At 38.2% G+C, this 19047-nt stretch overlaps 1 protein-coding gene across 1 annotated transcript in view; it reads left to right on the plus strand.

The window, feature by feature from the left end:
- Positions 1-18756, plus strand: part of LOC140146639 (protein phosphatase 1 regulatory inhibitor subunit 16B-like) — a 120375-nt gene extending 101619 nt beyond the window's left edge. Inside the window, 6 exon segments of the mRNA XM_072168511.1 lie at positions 2840-2965; positions 4713-4788; positions 9444-9555; positions 15664-15766; positions 16361-16615; positions 16618-18756. Of these exon segments, the coding sequence (XP_072024612.1) occupies positions 2840-2965; positions 4713-4788; positions 9444-9555; positions 15664-15766; positions 16361-16615; positions 16618-17412 (1467 nt within the window). The 3' untranslated portion in view covers positions 17413-18756.
- The last annotated feature ends 291 nt before the right edge of the window (positions 18757-19047 follow it).

Raw genomic sequence — 19047 nt, forward strand, 5'->3', positions numbered from 1 at the left:
AAATATGGCGGACTACTCAAATGCATTCAACAAAAGCATGATTGCAATCAAATAGGTTGATGACAACATTTGATTGAATGGACTGCCCTCCGCCATAACTACGGTGAAGGACACCGGCTCAAATCCTTTGTTTGGAGCCAATCGATAATTTCATGCAGGGCCTCTATACTTTCTGTTAATAAAATACTATGCTGACCTCACACTCCAGTAATTTCAGATCATTGAGCTCAGTAATACATCAAAGAATGTCTTCCAATTCATGAAAACAAATAGATAATCTGAATATCGGATTAAAAGCTTGAGGCATTTCAATTGCAAGGCCCATTACTTATACACCAACAACAACATAGGCCTACAAGTGTATATAATGTAGCATGTGCACACATTATCATGTTGTGGATGGTGAATCAAGCTGCAGTCCCAACACATTCCCAAATGAATGCAGTGACCACTCATTCATGATGGACGTACTGATCATTATGTATGATTTAAACTCATAGGTGTTGTGCGTTAAGTTTGGCAATTTGGGAGGGGGTGCGTTCAAAATGACCCCATAGGATTATACGGGGGTAAACATTTCAAATTGCTCAAATAACCCTTTCAAATATATCAAATTATTAAAATAAATAAATAAATAAATAAATAAATAAACGAAAAAAAATTGAACAAATTGTAGCGTAGCATTAAAATCATAATAACCATTGCTGACGGGCGGATTCGAACCAACGATATTGACATTACCAGTCTGATGCTCTAACACTGAGCTATGCCATCATCTAGTAATGAGGGTCGAGTTTTTAGCGTATACAGTGTTTATCTGTGATAATGCCGCCTCGTGAAATAAATAAATATAAAATCTCAATTTTAATTTAAATTTATTTGATAATTTTCTAACCTATATTTTCTTTAGAGCAGGGACAAATATTTCCCCTTTTATCCAATTTGGCCGCTAAATAAGAATCTACTTCTTTTATTACTGATTTAATTCCGCGATTTGTTCCATTAAGCAATATCAAAGATTAATGTCAAGCATCTCACAACAGATATTTAGTTGGCTTAGTGTTTTTGCACAGTGCTTTTTAACCGGGAGGTACCGAGATCGATTCCCACCTCTGCCTGCAATTTTTTTTCAAGACTGGGAAATAATAACCTGACATTCACCGCTGACATTCGTACTGCAGAAGTGGAGTTATAACTTGTTGAACTTTGCTCCTTACGTAAAAGGGTACATTATGTTGGCACTACATTATTTCTTTTTTTTTTTTTTTTGCTGGTATTAAATATCAAATGGTCATAATTGGCGGTCACTTCAAATCATCCCCAACTGAACGAGGTTTAGGAATGTCCTCTCATTGTTAATTGTTGGTTAACCCACCACTTGAACAGGATTTGGCCAAACAAAGACTTAAGCTTTTTAATAATACTATACATAAGTATAAGCTTCTTATCCTCTTCAACAATAGGATTAAAGATTGGTGCTTGACTGGAATTACGTGCTAGTGTCATTGGTTATTGTTAAAAGGCAATAAGGTGTGTATTTCGTCTGAATAGGAAAGACTCTCTACATCGAACCATGGCTTTAGGAGAATGTATCTTCCAAACCCAATTCGAAATGATGCGCTTGAGAATTCAACAATATAAATAACGGTAGCTCTATTATAATACACATTAATGTTTTAAGCAGATAAAATTCCAAAATATAATACGTTTTCTGCCTTTGCTTGTCACGTGGTAGGCCTATGTTGAAGTTGCGATTATATTTTTAAATAAGTTTCAGATAAATAACAATAAGACAAGTGGCCGAGTGGTCTAAGGCGCTAGGCTCATAGAGTACTAAGCGTTGCGCCGTGAGTTCGAACCCCGCCTCTGCCAAACTTTGAAAGAACTAAATTAAAATTTGACTTATATTAATTTCAGATGTGGGAAATGTGACTGGGAGAATTTATGTATGGTGTGGAGTGGTGTGATAGGGCATGTACTTTAACTGGCCGGCGCGGTCCGGTGACTAAGTCTTTATTGGGCGTTTTATCGGCAGTCAACGAGTAATGAATAGAAAACGAAAGACATTGTGGAAGAAATACTGATTTTTGAAGACCAAAGCAAGTAGCCAATTTAATGCTCATTTTGTGAGAGCTGGTCATAGTGAGTTCGGCTTTCTTGTTCTGAACCCTCGATATATAGCTGTTATCCTAAGTTAATTTTTGCACTTGACCTCAAAAGATACTGAGAAAATTACACATTTATTAGAATTAAATAGTGGTTTGTGCTTTCTGTGTGTGGTTGATTCTTGCTTTATAAACTGGTAAGCAAATATCAGGAGAAATGAATATGGGTCACTTTATAGAATCCTTACAAGCAATATTATAGAATGAAGAAAGTGAATGAGTGAGGTAGATAGTATGAAATAATATAAAGGAAGAATTTGAAGATTGATTAGGGCAAATAAAAGGAAAGTCTCAGGTTTGATGTGCACTTATTTTTTTAATTAGGAAAAAAATGTGGATGAAAGCGTGCAATCTTGGGAAGAGCTACAATAACTAAAGTAAGGTTTGAACAGATGGAAAAGTATTGACCTCTTCCTTTGCTCAATTGAAATTCAAGTTGATATTAACCTTTAATGTGACATTCAATGTAACCTTTAACCTTTATTAGGAACACCTAGCATCTGCCCTTTGATAAGACAGTGTTGGGTTTTGGTTGGAGCATCATTGAGATATAAATATAAGAAATAAATAGGAGGGGTACATGTATATATATTTAAAAGGAACTTTAAAGGCTATTCCCTTAACCTTTGACCTGTTGCTAAATAACCTATATTTTGACCTTTGACCTGTTACAGCTACACATAGCAGCTGCCAACGGTTATGACCGTGTCGCATTGTTCCTATTGGAGCATCATGTGGATGTACATGTAAGGGATAAGGATGGATGGCAACCTATACATGCTGCTGCCTGCTGGGCACATGTAAGTATATACAACATTAATACAATGGACTATTATAGTTGAAATCCTTACACCCCTTATAGAAGACATGACCTTAATCTCACACACAGGGGGTGTAGATTTCAAATGAAGTCACCCACTCAGGTAACCGTATTTGAAATTCATACTCCGTGTGTGGAAGATTAAGGTCATGTTTTTCATAGGGGTGTATGGATTTTAACAGGAATAGCCCAATTTCATACCATTAAAGAAGGTAAGAGGAATCATTTACAGGTGGAAGAGCCTGTCTGCTCGTCTTTGCATTTAGGAATATCCCCTAACTATAGTCCGTCAACTCATAAGTACAAACTAAATAGACCTCGGAAACTGGAGGTATGAGAATCATTATGTAAGTGCAATGCGTGTGTAAATGCTTCTTTGGCGCGCCAACTGCTGCACGATTTGTACAAGTTTGCTGAGCGCACCACTCTCTTTATGCGCCACATCTTTTAACACACAGTGCGTGTGACGCAAAGCATCAACCCTCGATGCCATAGATTTGGTTTGTACTTCTAGGTTGAACCAGTATATTAACCTGTTGTGATGATTTGTGAGTCCTGCACAACGAGTATGTTTTATCTACCCAGCGTACCCATTTATACGCCTAGGTGTATAGAGACAAGTGAAGTTACGTTCTTTGCTTAAGTAATTGAGGGCCTGCTGGGTTTTGAATCATAACCTTTTGATCATGAGCTGGAAGCTCCTACCTGTATACTTCCTAGATAGGCCATAAATAAACCCACCCAGGGGAGGAGGTGAGGGGGAGGAGCATCCCCCCAAAACCAACAACTTGTGCTTTACCTCCCCTATTCAAATTCACTGTTTAAAAGTGCCACCACTGAACTCGTGCTAAAGAAAGGTGTTCTTGAACATGAATTGCTACTTACACAGATGATAATTCTCAAAACAAAAGATAGTCTACTCTCTGAAAAACTGGTAAATTTTATAATCATACTCAGGTTTCGCACAAATTCTTGCAAAAAACATATTCCTTTATGTTCTACATGTTTACAAGGTTTGAGTTCCCCCTCCCAGGCCAAAGACATGACTGTACTAGGGTAATGACCGACTGGTCACATGTTACTTGTCAAAGTGCTGTTATGTCACAAATAAACATCTCAAAAAAAGTAACTAACCCCCCTTAAATAATGACCATTATTTTATTAATCAAGAATGACCATTATTCAAAAACGGGTGATTGTATTACAAATCTGTAAAATGCGTTGGAAACAGAATTTATTTCTGCACATGTTGACACCTCATTTGTAGCAATTGACTAAATATTGACGTCACAGCGTACATTTAAATCAATGTAGCCCAAGATTTGAAAGTTGCAGTAAATTCTATTGATTTTGCATTCAGTGTAATGGAAGAAAATCTGTGTAATGATATCTGAGTGTTTTTGTATTGTAAAAATTTGTATGTAAGTGCAACTTTCAAATCTGGACCTCACTACATTAAATTGACCGGTGTTTTATTATTTTCTGGGCTATCGTATCAAATGAGGTGTCAAAATGCGCAGAAATAACTTCCGCTTCTAACACATTTTACAGATTTGCAATACAATTGCCCCTTTTTGAATAATGGCCATTATTTAAGGGGGGTTAGTTACTTTTTTGAGATGTTTATATCAAGATAACTATGACACTATCCGATATGACCAAAGGCGGAGATATATAACATGGATTAATGATAAGTGTTTTCTTTTACTCATGTGCTTCTTAAACAGGGTGATATGATCCAGTTACTAGTACAACATGGAGCAGATTTAGACTCGAAAACAGATAATGCAGAAACCCCACTCAGTAAGTATGGACCACAATGGCCTCATCCCAATGGCATAGTTCAATACCTCAATTAAACATTCATAGTGCAAAATTTGACCTCAAGTTGCAGAGTATGAGTTTTTGTACTCAAATTTTCAAAGGTCATTCAATGAATGTATAAATGCATTAGGGTTAAAGAACTATGCCCTGATAGATGAGCATGTTGTAGATCCTAGTGATTGCTTTAATCCATTTGGCTTACTCGAGAGAGTGACATGAATCCTTTGCCAGAGTTACTTTGTGCATGTAGAGATACCCTGCCTTTTATCCATGGTCCATTTCCCTAAACTTTACAAAACAAGTAAAATAAGACTCAAAATCAATTATGATGTACCGTAAGTTCCATGCTCGGTACCCTTCATAAGTAATACAAAGTTTCACAAGTTTAGTGAAACACCCCATGCATGTCAACATGGTAGTTCTTTGAGTCAACATGCATGGTTTAATACTACATGCACTGGAGCACTCACTGATGTCACTCTCTCGAGGAAGCCAAATGGACTATAATAATAAAAGTATGGAGTTGTAGAGGAGGGAAGCGGAGAGAGGGAGAAGGTATGACCCAGTTACTAGCATAGCATGGAGGTGGGCGACTCATAAGAGTTAATGCTGAAACCCCTATTAATAATTATGACATAGAGACTAGGGATTAAGATCAAAAACAGATAATGATGAAACTCATCTCACTTAGAATATTGAGCGTTGCATGAGAAAAGAGGGAATTGGGTTATACCATTTAAAATTCACACTACTCCTATGGAAGATTTTGGCAATCCACAGGGGAGTATGAATTTCAAATGGAATGAACATATTAGGCAGCTGTATTTGAATTTCATACACTCGCTGAGAAAGATTCAACCTGAATCTTCAACTGAGGGAGGGTGAGTTTCAAATGGAGCTGCCTAATGTGTTCATTCCATTTGAAATTCATACTCCCCCTGTGGAAGTTATTTCTACAATCTCCCACAGGGGTAGTGTGGATTTTAAACGGAATAGCTTATTCCATGAAATTTTTGATAAGATTGTAGAAAACTCTTTAATTGACAATCACTTCATCACCGATTTGAGAAACTGAGAATTTTTTATGAAACACCTTTTAGTTTATACAACACTCATATGACAAGAAATGATTTGTAAGGACAATTTTGATTGAGACACTGTATCATTTATGTAACTCACTATGTTCCAAAGCAATACCCACGCATATGACACATATAGGGGTAATCCACACAGGACACTATAATCTGCATTAGTGTACACTAGGATCCACAACATGTTCATCTATCGGGCACAGCTTTTTAAACCCAATACATTTGCACATCCATTGAATGACCTTTGAAAATTTGAGTTCAAAAACTCATACTCTACAACTTGAGGTCAAACTTTGCATTATGATTGTTTAATTGAGGTTATTGGACTATGCCTTTAGGTTGAGGCTATTGTGGTCCATAATGAATGGTACTTCAGAAATCCAGATCAATGTGCATTTGAATAGCATGGGTTGGCATTGTGCAGAATTTGTGTAGTAACAGGGCAAATTATAAAGGCAAGTTTTTTAAAAAGATTGTTGTTGTCCTTACATTGGAAAACAGGGAGGGTTAGTCAGTTGCTTGATTTTCTATTTTATTCTATTAACCCTAACACTGCCCCCTGCTTTTTGCTATCAGAAGTTAAAGAACAAACGAAAAAGAAGAGAAGATGAACAATAAAGTCACTTGACACCCCCGGGATTCGAACCTTAGACCCCCACATGCCAAGCACACAATCACCGACCGGTAGCCACATGGGTTACACTGCCCCGGGCAGCGATTCCGTGAGCATATAGCACTTAGGGTGATTGTGTCGTCGCAGACCCTGGGATTCACGCATGTGCATTGGTTTTCATCGTGGTATTTTGTGGTATTTATGGGTGTTAGGGTTAAGGAATAATTAATATGGAAAAAACTTTTTCTATTTTGATCATTTCTATTTTTAGAAAATTAAAAAAGATAAATGAAAAGAAAAAAACACCACCCAAAAATGTGACCCGACATTTGCAAGTTATAATGATGTGCATGAATGTGCATTACTGCAGATGTGGTTTTCCCATGTGGATCTCCCCATAGTCATGCATTATTACACTCATCACATGCATATCCAATTCAGCTATAATGTAAACGATAATGTTCAAGTCGTGACTTTCGATTATGTTTCTAGTGTGATCAAGCAAAACAAGTTTGATTTTGTGACAATCTTATTTGAAATCAGCAAGAAAGAAGAAAAATGCACAGGTCCCTTTCATTCAATGGACTATTCCAGTTGAAATCCATACACCCCCTATGGAAGACATGATCTTAATCATACACACTTGGGCTACCTGAATGGGTGACTCCATTTGATACCTACCCTCCCTGTGTGGGAGATTAATATCAAGTCTTCCATAGGGGGTGTATGCATTCAACTGGAATAACCCAATTGCATATAGTGGATACACTAGGAGCCTAAATGGTCTCATATTCAAAGCCACAGTTCTTGAACTCCCATTTAACTATCATACCTCATAATGTTGTGGGGTATGAGTTTTTGAAAAACATACAATGCATAATTTGAATTGTAGTTATCTCCCAGCTAGCCAATAATCAAATTTTCACTCCCAAGATAAAAAAATTGTCTATAATTGCTTCTATTTTTTCTAATATTAGAACGCCAGATTTCCCTCCAAATCCCAAAATGTCCGCCATCCTCCTTTAAAGCCATATTATAACATTTGCTGAGGAAGACGCCCTCACTGAATTTTTAAAATTCCTTTTTTACACGATTAAATTGTACTTTATTAAACCAATATACCCTGCAAAAATCAAGACTGTAGGTGCTGTAGTTTTGTCAAAATCCGAGATTTTGAATAAAACGCCGAACCGCACTTTATTATTACGATGGAATTATTAGTCGAACGCATACACGATGTTCATAACACACAGTATGTACACGGCGTGCGGGACGGTGATATACACAACAAAGGGTCGTACCACAACACGACCGAAGGAGTGGTACGTATTGGCGACATGTGCGCTGGTAGTAAATTCCAATTTTCTTTGCTTTGCCGTAGTTGTTCGGCTAAAAAATAAAAGAGGATATATCTGACAGTAAAAGCTAACATTTTATGGCAAAGAAATGCTAATCTATTTTGTTTGAAAATGTTATAATATGGCTTTAAACCAGTAAGATTGATATTGCATTATTTAATGATATAGAGCGTATTAAGAGCAGTTTGACTTGACTATTGCTTGATAATGACATAAAACCTAGTATATTTAATGGCTTTTACAGCTGCTTCAGTTCGGTAGTAAATGTCATTAATTATAGAACAATATAGGGTTGATATTTGAGAAACATACATGCATGCCACAACATCAATTTATTTGTTTAGTTCATATATTTTGAGAGTATTTTCAGAGATTCTGGGAAAATATTTTCCTTTTTCCTGAAAAAGAAAAAGTGTTTCCTCAAGAACGATTTAGGGTTGATATATGAGAAACATTCATGCATGCCACAACATCAATTTATTTGTTTAGTTCATATATTTTGAGAGTATTTTCAGAGATTCTGGGAAAATATTTTCCTTTTTCCAGAAAAAGAAAAGTGTTTCCGCAAGAGGGATTTAGGGTTGATATATGAGAAACATACATGCATGCCACAACATCAATTTATTTGTTTAGTTCATATATTTTGAGAGTATTTTCAGAGATTCTGGGAAAATATTTTCCTTTTTCCTGAAAAAGAAAAAGTGTTTCCTCAAGAACGATTTAGGGTTGATATATGAGAAACATTCATGCATGCCACAACATCAATTTATTTGTTTAGTTCATATATTTTGAGAGTATTTTCAGAGATTCTGGGAAAATATTTTCCTTTTTCCAGAAAAAGAAAAGTGTTTCCGCAAGAGGGATTTAGGGTTGATATATGAGAAACATACATGCATGCCACAACATCAATTTATTTGTTTAGTTCATATTTTTTGAGAGTATTCTCAGAGATTCTGGGAAAATATTTTCCTTTTTCCTGAAAAAGAAAAAGTGTTTCCTCAAGAACGATTTAGAATTATGAGAAACATACATGCATGCCACAACATCTATTTATTTGTTTAGTTCATATGTTTTGAGAGTATTTTCAGAGATTCTGGGAAAAACATGTTCCTTTTTCCTGAAAAAGAAAGTGTTTCCCCGAAATTGTGACCACACCCACCACAAATGGAATATTTTTGTTTGCACAGATAAACCATCTAGTGATTGTTTACTATATCTTCAGTTGAAATTCATCATTTCAAAGCTTATTTTGAGGAGCATCTGCTTACGCAATATCTAAAAATGTCAAAATGCCAATTATGTCCCGACCAACCCTAATTTTGGTAATTACAAAAAAAGGTGTGTTTTTTCCCAGAATTTTTACATCCTGAATTACATCTCGAAATGTTTTTAAACAGTTCCTTCAAGTACATTTTGTGATTTTTTACGGCTGTTTTTGTTTTCAAATGAATACAAAATCTGGTGAGCAACAGCCAATTTTGGTTTAGTTGACCTATGACCTAAGTTGGGAGTGAGTAATTCTGATGTCTGGTTACATTTTTTTAATTTGAGTCTTTTTTGTTTCAATTTCAGCAATTTGTGAAGATGATGATCTGAAAGGTCTTATGAATCAACTCAGAGCAGAAATCCAGACACGAACCAGACCTACACTAGTAAGAAGAAGCTCAAGCAGGAGCAAAAGAGGGTAAGTTATCCTTGGGGTAGGGGGAGGAGAGGGAGAGGGGTGGGTGGGTGGGGTGGTGGGGATCTGAATGGACAAATGAATCAACTCAGAGCAGAAATCCAGACACGAACCAGACCTACACTAGTAAGAAGAAGCTCAAGCAGGAGCAAAAGAGGGTAAGTTATCCTTGGGGTAGGGGGAGGAGAGGGAGAGGGGGTGGGTGGGTGGGGTGGTGGGGATCTGAATGGACAAATGAATCAACTCAGAGCAGAAATCCAGACACGAACCAGACCTACACTAGTAAGAAGAAGCTCAAGCAGGAGCAAAAGAGGGTAAGTTATCCTTGGGGTAGGGGGAGGAGAGGGAGAGGGGGTAGGTGGGTGGGGTGGTGGGGATCTGAATGGACAAATGAATCAACTCAAAGCAGAAATCCAGACACGAACCAGACCTACACTAGTAAGAAGAAGCTCAAGCAGGAGCAAAAGAGGGTAAGTTATCCTTGGGGTAGGGGAGGAGAGGGAGAGGGGTGGGTGGGTGGGGTGGTGGGGATCTGAATGGACAAATGAATCAACTCAGAGCAGAAATCCAGACACGAACCAGACCTACACTAGTAAGAAGAAGCTCCAGTAGGAGCAAAAGAGGGTAAGTTATCCATGGGGTAGGGGGAGGAGAGGGAGAGGGGGTGGGTGGGATGGTGGGGATCTGAATGGACAAATGAATCAACTCAAAGCAGAAATTCAGACATGAACCAGAGCTACCGTAGGAAGAAGAAGCTCCAGCAGGAGCAAATAAGTTCCCCTTGGGGTACAGGCAGGGAGAGGGAAGGGAGGTGGATGGGGAGGGGTTGTGGAGGGGACATGATTGGACTTACGAATCAACTCATTGTAGAAATCCAGACATAAACCAGACCTACCCCAAGTTCCCCATGGGGGTACAGGGAGGGAGAGGGAATGGAGGTGGAGGGGGATTTGCCATTGTAGTGGTGCACTCCCTGGCAGCTTAAGGCCCTGGTCAGAATGGACATCTGGTTTGTGGACAGGCACTTTTTGACAGTGACTCGACTGATGTTTCCATAGTCTTATCCTCCACATTGCAACTGTTTTTATCCCCCTCATTCAAACTGTTGTTATCCCCCACTTTGCAACTGATTCTCACCATTTGTGTTGACAACTTCATACACTGTTGGGTGAATCACCTTGACACAACTTGATTCATCAATTCTACTGGTTAGCTGACATTGCCTTCCAGCTATTGAATTTATAACATGCAACCGACAATTTAATGTGCATCTAATTTTACCCAGTCAGTTGTAGTTCTGCTTTTCACATTTTTTCAGCTGAAAAATACACAGAGCAGCCTTTGAAAACACCTGTGTCACTACTCCGAATTTGTTCCACCATTATAAGGAGGCTATCATTTTCTTCAGAAGGGGGAGGTCCCAAATATACTGGGGGGGGGGGGTCATCAATTTTTGGAAAGAAAAATGGAGGGGGTCATAAAATGTTTATGACCAAAATGTAGGGAGTCACATGATGACCACAGTTAGTGTATTTACTTTATTCAAAAAAGACAATTTTAGCCTGTTTAGGGAGTAAGGTGTATCGGTGGTAAATAAAATTTTTGTTGCCGAAATGGGGGAGGGGGGTTGCTTCCCTCCGAAGAAAATGATAGCCCCCTATAAGTTAGTTTTTCTCCCAAATTGCAGAATATATTAGCTGGTTGTTAAGTTCATAACAGGCATGTCACGGCCATTGGAATATCTTTTTCTACAGGGCAGCCTTTGATGACACACCCTTTTCTTTTCAGTTGCTTTTCCAATAAAAGTTTTATGTGTTTTTCCAGGGCAGACTTTGATGGCACACCCTTAATGTTTCAGTTACAAAAATATAAGAACGTTGAGTTCAATCACTACATGTGGCAGTCATTACACAGTCAGTTTTAGGTGTTTTTCCATATGCTAGGTTCCCCCAGCATAAGTACACAAAGCAGCCTTTGATGGCACACCCATATCACATTCACCTAATAATTCCACCATTTTCAGTTACTTTCCCAATCAAGTGCAAAATTAAAAAAAACACAAAATACTAGAAGATTGTTAAGCTCAAAAACAGCATGTGGCAGCCATTTGGGATATCTTTGCATTAGTTCACACGGCTAATTTGCATGTATCCATTTTCACCCTTTCTTTACACTGACATTCAAAAACATACTGGAAGAATGTTAAGCCGATATACCACATGGCAGCTATTTTGGTGCAGATGTACCCACATGACAAATTTGTAGGCATCCAATTTAAACTATTTTCAGGCTCCCCTTTTTCTCCAAAATTTAAAACTATCACACTGTTGAAATATTCAGCATAATATGGCAGCTGTTTTTTGGGGGGTCAATTTACCCTTTTCGCTTTCACCTGGCAAATTTAGGTGCATCAAATTCCGCCGTTTTCCTGTCGCTTTCCCACTCAAATTCAAAATTAACTATTGATTTATATTCCCTGAACCTAGCTAAATATAGCACTGTCTGTTGCCCACGCTCTAAGCTGTGGTTTGAGTGTAGTGTGCGTCTTATGGTAAGCCAATGAATTGAACACAGTGAATAAAATCTCAATGCCAAGTACTGCTGTACTATCTTGTTTGTGTATCACATCTGCCTTTCTTAAATTATATGACAGCCTCTGCATCTCATTCACTCTATCTTTCTTCCTTTTTCTCTTCTCTTTTCATCCCTCCGTTTCTTTATCCTTCCCTGTCTTGTCTGTTTTCCGCTCTTTACATCTTTCTCACTTTCAATTTCATATCCTTCCCTCTCTCCTCTCTTGGTCTCCCTTTCTCCTATCTTTTCATCTTTCTGTCATCTTTTCATCTTTCTCTCTTTACATTTCTCAATTCCATATCTCTATCTTTCTTCCTATACCCCTCTTGATTTTCCCATTTCTCATCCCTTTCTCACTTATTCCTCATTTCTCACTCTTGTCTTCCCCACTATTATTCTTTTTCTCCATCTCTTTTCACTTGCATCTCTTTCTAGCTCACTCTATCCATTTTTCTCTCTCATATCTTTTCCTCTCACATCACTCTTTCTCACTCTCTGAGTGCGTCTGTACCCACCTGACAAAATTCTGTCTGTGTGTCTATCTCTTTTCATTTCTCTTTTTCACTTTGTTATCCATCTCCTTTTTGTCAGTGTTTGTGTCTCAGTCTCTGTCCCCTCCCATTCTCTCAATTTCTCTGTTTCTTTGCATTTCTGTATCCCACCTCACTCTGTTTCAACCTCTTCTCTCCCTCTTTCTCTCTCCTCTCCTCTCCTTCCTCTCTCCCTGTCTGTGTCTCTCCTTGCCCTTGCTCTCACCCATTCCATTTCTCTCCCCTTTCTGTCTCAGTCATCTTTGTAACTCCATTTCTCCCTCTCTCTCTCATTCCATCTCTTATCACTCATCATGTATTCTCTCTTCCTCTGTCCCTTTTCTTCATTCTCTGTCTCATACCCATCTCTCCTACTCTTTCTCTCATCTCTCTCTTTCCTTTTCATCCCTCTCTCCTCACACTGTGAAACAGTATTTCAAATCACCCTCCAGTCATATTTTGTTTTGATTTAGGTATGTTTTTCACCTGTCTATACTACAGCCCATGGGAAATGGTTGTATTTTTTCCCTTGTGTGTACCTATGGGATGCTTAGTCCACATGAATGCGGAATAAAACAATAGCATGTAAATGCGCATAAGTCAGTGTGTAACTAAAGCCTTTGGTGTTGATTGTATTTGAAGACGCTGTTGCGTGAAGAACATGTAGCTCTTATGTATTCAGATTAAGTTTATTTCCCTTTGTGCCCCAAAGGCCAAATTACATGAAATATTACAAATATAATGAATTACATCAAAAGACATAAAAACCATAAAAATTTACATTGAGAAACACAATTAGATTCCTAAAAGAAATTGATTGCACTTACTGAAGCAGAATCCAGTTGATACACCATACAAAGATTTAATTTTATAATAACCCAAATTCACAAAACTCAAAAATATCCACACAGCCCTGCAAACACTCCAAAACAAAAGAAACTCTCTCACATGCATACACACACCCCTACACCCCTCCCCCAAACAATATTTCTCCACACAACCCTCATAAACTCTCACATCCAGATTTCACACACAAACACACGCAGGCATTAAAAACTTCATTTACAGATATTGCCCATGGATTGGACCAGCCAAATTGTTAAAAAAAAAAAAAAATTATATAACAAGATAAAAATGCTGCTATACATACATAATCAAGACTAAAATATGCCGGCAATGAAAAACACTAATGGACCCCTCCCCCACCTCGATATCCCCAGCTAATAATCAAAACAACCACCATGCTGTAGTGCATTACGATCATTTGGTATGCAATGCAAACCACATTGATCCACAGTGATGTGGATCTCAAATCTAGTGTGGAGTGCCAATACATCTCACCCTTGTGATTGCCTATAGCATTTCATGATCACAGAAAAGCCTTGTTGAATGGTCAATTTTACATGGAATATTGTTATAAGCATGCTCTAATAGATGTGTTACAGTTAAGTAATGCTTATTTGGGTGGAGCGTTGGGCTATTCCAGTTGAACTTTACATCCCTATGGAAGATATGACATTAACCTACCACATATGGGGTGTATATTTTAAATGGAGTCACCCATTTAGATAACCCCTTTTGAAATTCAAACTCCATGTGTATGGGATTAAGGACATGTCTTCCATAGGGGATGTAAGGTTTTCAACTGAAAATAGCCTGTTATGTCTTTATGCATTTTGATATGTTTTTTTCTCTCTTGTGTTTACTCTTTGAGGTTTTTGCAATTTTATGGAGCTTTTTGCTGTAAAAAATGGCCATGAAGATGAGGATGATGATGATATTCATGTTCTAGTATACAAATATTGACTGCTGTGAGGGGCATGGCTAAAATTCAGTTTCCTTTTCAATGAAAATGATTTCAAGTAAAAATATTGTACTCTAAAATTATGTGACCATCCCTATCTATATTGACCACTTTATTTGGTAATTTAGTTATTATTAGTATCTTTAAGCATTTTTTTGTGTGTTTTAAGTGTAGGGGTACTTGGAGTGTATTTTTTTCTTGAAATTACCTAAGTACCACAGAAGGGGGAAGGGGTTTACAATGTCCCACAGGCTTCCCTCATGCCTTCCTGGCTACACCACTACTTCACTGTTGCAGATTTACAGGTCTTCATGGTTTTTTCTGCAGTCTAAATCAGACCACTTCCCATATGTCTGTCATAGCCTTTACTGTGTATAGTATTCCTTGTTATGTTATAGCCATTGCTATAAATGGCATAATGACAAACATAGTCTGCAACTTGTGGGAAGAGCCATAAGAAAGTGAATCACTGCATTGCACCACTAATCCAATACCCCATTATATGTAGCAATTATTTGTAGCGATCTTGGTATTTGTCTTGTGATCCGTAGATTTGGATCTCAATGACATTGCGGCATGTTTTGATTGATTTATTTTTGGCCACTATGTGTGGCTTTGCAGGATGATAGAGTATGATCACCTGTCATGCTGTATAGATTTGTGTCAAATTATTTGCATATTAATCAAACTAATTTGTATATTCTGTAGCCTGCACTCAATAGCTGATTAATTTTAACTTGGTAGGATGATGAGAGTAGACAAGACATCCTGAGGGCCTCCCATTGAAGAAGACATCATGTATAAGGCTATAAAAAATAGTTGACTTGCCCTTTAGGTACCAACACCCGGGTTGGTCGGTCGATATATTTTTATTTTTTTTGGGGGGGGGGGGGCAAGAGAGAGAAGGCAGAAATGATGAAACAAGATGGCAGAAATGTATCTAGGGCTACTCTGATCAGTGACTTATGTAAATTTTCCTAAGCCTTGCTATATGGCAAAACATAAAATAAATTATTTTTGTCTCTTTCTCCTGTCCTAGGTCAACAATAAGACATAGTAGCAAGAGAGAGAAGGGAGAAATGACTAAACAAGATGGCAGAAATGTATCTATGGCTGCTCTAATCAGTGAATGTAAAATTTTCATGAGCCTTGTTAGTTTGGCAAATTTTTTTTATAATAATGTTTTCTTTTCCGCTGTCCTAGGTCATCAATAAGACGTAGTAGCAAGAGAGAGAAGGGAGAGATGAGGAAGAAAGATGCACAAGGAGAAGCTGCCTTCTACTTAAAACAAGGGATGCAACAAGAGGTAAGTCTGGATGGAATTTATTCTTTCCCTCAAGTAGCCAAAGGAAGAAAATGTTTCCATCCTTGATCAGGATTTGAACCTGGGACCACTGGGTATCTAGACCAGTGCTCTTGATAATAATAATAATAATAATAATAATAATGGATATTTATAAAGCGCACAAAACAAAGGGTCTCTAGGCACTGCACAAAAGGAAAAATACAGTAAACTACAAACATCTTAAAAACTACATGAAGCATAAAAACCCATTACCAATTGAGCCATCAAGGAAGCTAATGGCATCAACGCATTGTAGAATAGGCCCAAGCTTCCAAATCATATCTTTCCCAGTTCTCTAGCGACAAGCATTAAATTCAAATAATATTGCATCAATTCTAGCTATGAAAACATGATGACTAACAGTTTTGACCCAATCAAGGAGGGTGTTAATAAGATCATCTGCAAATGCAAGTTTGACCATAAACAGTGTAAAGCCTAGACATAATAATGGTAATTGAAATGAGCATTTCAAAATATCAACCAATCAGAAATGCTGTTAGATGACCAGTAGTGTCCAGGAGTTAATTGGAATAATATTTGTGTTTTTCCCCACAGGATGAAACCAACGGTGACATGCCATCAACCAACATAGATGATATAGCTATTAACACCAGTGAGCCTTCAAGCCCTACTACCACCACACCTGCAATAGATCTACCAGGTGAGGATGACTCTGCAGAAACAGACTTAGTAGTGCCTACCATGCCTTCTATTGCTGAGCAACCCGAAGGTCTTGAACACCCACCAATTGCAGGTGGGGAAGTCCACCAAAATGGTGGCGTCGACGACACATGTTGCACGGGCATGAACCTCGAAAATTAAAATCCATCCTAAAAAGGCGGGAAAATAGCGATGCGTCGTTGGATATGAGCGTGAAGAAGGGGCGAAAGTCAAAGCGCGATTCGAGAGAACCGGAGCTGAGTGCGGAGGAGAAGGAGCGGATTAGGGAAGAGAAGGAGAAGGAACGGCTTAGAGTTAAGGAGCAGAAGGAGCAGGAGAAGAAACAACATCAAGAGGAGAAACACAGATTAAAAGTGGAAAGACAAAGTCGAAAAGAGCAGAAGAGGATAGAGAAGGAAGAAGCAAAACGGAAGGCGAAGGAAAGGAAGGATACAATAAAGAAGGAGCAGGCAGCTGTAAAGAGAAATAGTGCAGAGGATCCGGCTGAACAGTACTATCAAGAAAAAATGGCTGGAAAAGAAACGCTAGCGGAATTGAAGCGACAGCGCTCGTCGCATGGGCGCATGAGTCGGACTCGTAGTGATGCAAGCGACATGGCAGAGGAAGATGAGGAACCGGGTAGTCACATTACGCCGAGAAAAACCTCAATGGACATGCTCAATGATTTAGGGACAGGCTCCATGAAAAGAAATAGCCCGAGCATCAAGAAAAAAATACTCATCAATCGGCCTTCCTCGGGGAGTTATTACTTAAACGAGGGCGCTAAACACGAGGGAGAGGTGAATGGGGTGGGCGATCAGAGCAGTCTAGCGACGGAGGAGCCTGTTGTGGGCGCGGAAGACCCACCGAAGAAGAAATTTTCATCGGTGGGATCTGATGCTGTATTTTCCTCCAGTGAAAACAGTAGGTGCTGCATAATAATGTAGATGACATGTTTCACTATGGACCACAATAGCCTCATCCCAATGCCATAGTTCAATAACCTCAATTAAACAATCATAGAGCATAATTTGACCTCAAGTTGCAGAATATGAGTTTGTGTACCCAGATTTTCAAAGGTCATTCAATGAATGTGCAACTGTATTGGGGTTAAAGAAATGTGCCTTGATAGATGAGCATGTTGTGGATCCTAGTGTTTATTATAGCAATCTGTAAGGTTTCTTGACTCTTAAGCCTGATTCATACTCCAAAGTGCAGATGTGAATTTTTCACCGTGAAATTTGTTGCCAAAGGTCTTATCACTTGAATTATTCTCAACATATACTTTCTGTGAGAAATCATTTCTTGCAGGGTTTGTGTTGAAGTTTGTACCCTGGTGGTAATGTGATACCCAAATGGGTCTGTTTTTCCCACATCAAATCCCTTGAAATTGAGGTAGGTTTTCACAGAAATATTGTCCAAGAATGGCAAAAATGGTGTCAGTTTGACCAAAAACAATCTTTATTAGGTCATGTTTTAAAAAAGTTGCCCAAATAGAGCACAAATTTGCCATTGAGTAAACATTGCCCTTACAAAATGGGGTAAGGTTTTGATGCTCAGGCAGCACATCGCATTAAAACATAATGCAAGTACTTCTGGAGTTTAAATAGAAGCATTCCATGATGTGGTCATTCCCCTGTGTTGCTGTCAGGCTGTTGCATATGTCAAGCTATTTGAATGAATGAATGAATGAGAAATGTTTCTAATAAGCGAATTATTGCTTGAGCTAAGCAAGATTCTGCTGCAGCTTATGTATGGTGCGATAGTTTTGTGTATCACAGAGGTAGTGGAAAAATCATGTCTGCCAAAAATTTGTGAATCAGGTTTTATTGTCAAACTATTGGGTCATTCCAGTTTAAATCCATGCCCCCTATGGAAGACATCGACCTTAATCTCCCATACAGGGGGTGTAGATTTCAAATGGAGTCGCCCATTTAGTAACCCCATTTGAAAATCACACTCCTGTGTGGAAGATTAAGGTCATGTCTTCCATAGGGGCTGTATTGATTTCTATTGGAATCATCGCCCATTGCAAGAAAGATGTATCCGCAATCCAGGCATTATATGAACTTTGTATCTTTAAAAATTTGCTTATGATATCAGCTAAAGGGTACAGGATCTTGGCAAAACTGTACAATTTTTCAAGTGAGAAAGACGATTCTCTTGTACTGAATCATATTTTTGCTGTGCCAAAATCATGACTTACAGTCTTTGATTATTCGCTGCCAGTAACTTGCAAGCAACTCGTATAGCATTATATTGTACTCATTTTAATTGCAACATTATGTGACCCTATGAGGGGTATTTTGCTCAACTTTATGAATTGTCGTCAATCTCAAAATCCATCGTTAAGTTACGTTAATGGAGCTCTGCGAGATTTAAACAAAACTCAAATGAGAGACCATTGCCTTATTTTGATAGTGTGAATACTCAAAGAGCCTACCATGCAGTAATTTATCAGACAAAAATCTGTAATATCGAAAATGAGAGACATATTGTGAGTGTTTCGTTAAGCTTATCTGCTATTGAACTGTGGTGAGAGATGGAATGTGTTGCGTTGAAAGTGTAGTGAAGCACACCCA

This window comes from Amphiura filiformis, chromosome 2, assembly GCF_039555335.1.
Source record: "Amphiura filiformis chromosome 2, Afil_fr2py, whole genome shotgun sequence".
In the NCBI taxonomy this organism is placed as follows: Eukaryota; Metazoa; Echinodermata; class Ophiuroidea; order Amphilepidida; family Amphiuridae; genus Amphiura; species Amphiura filiformis.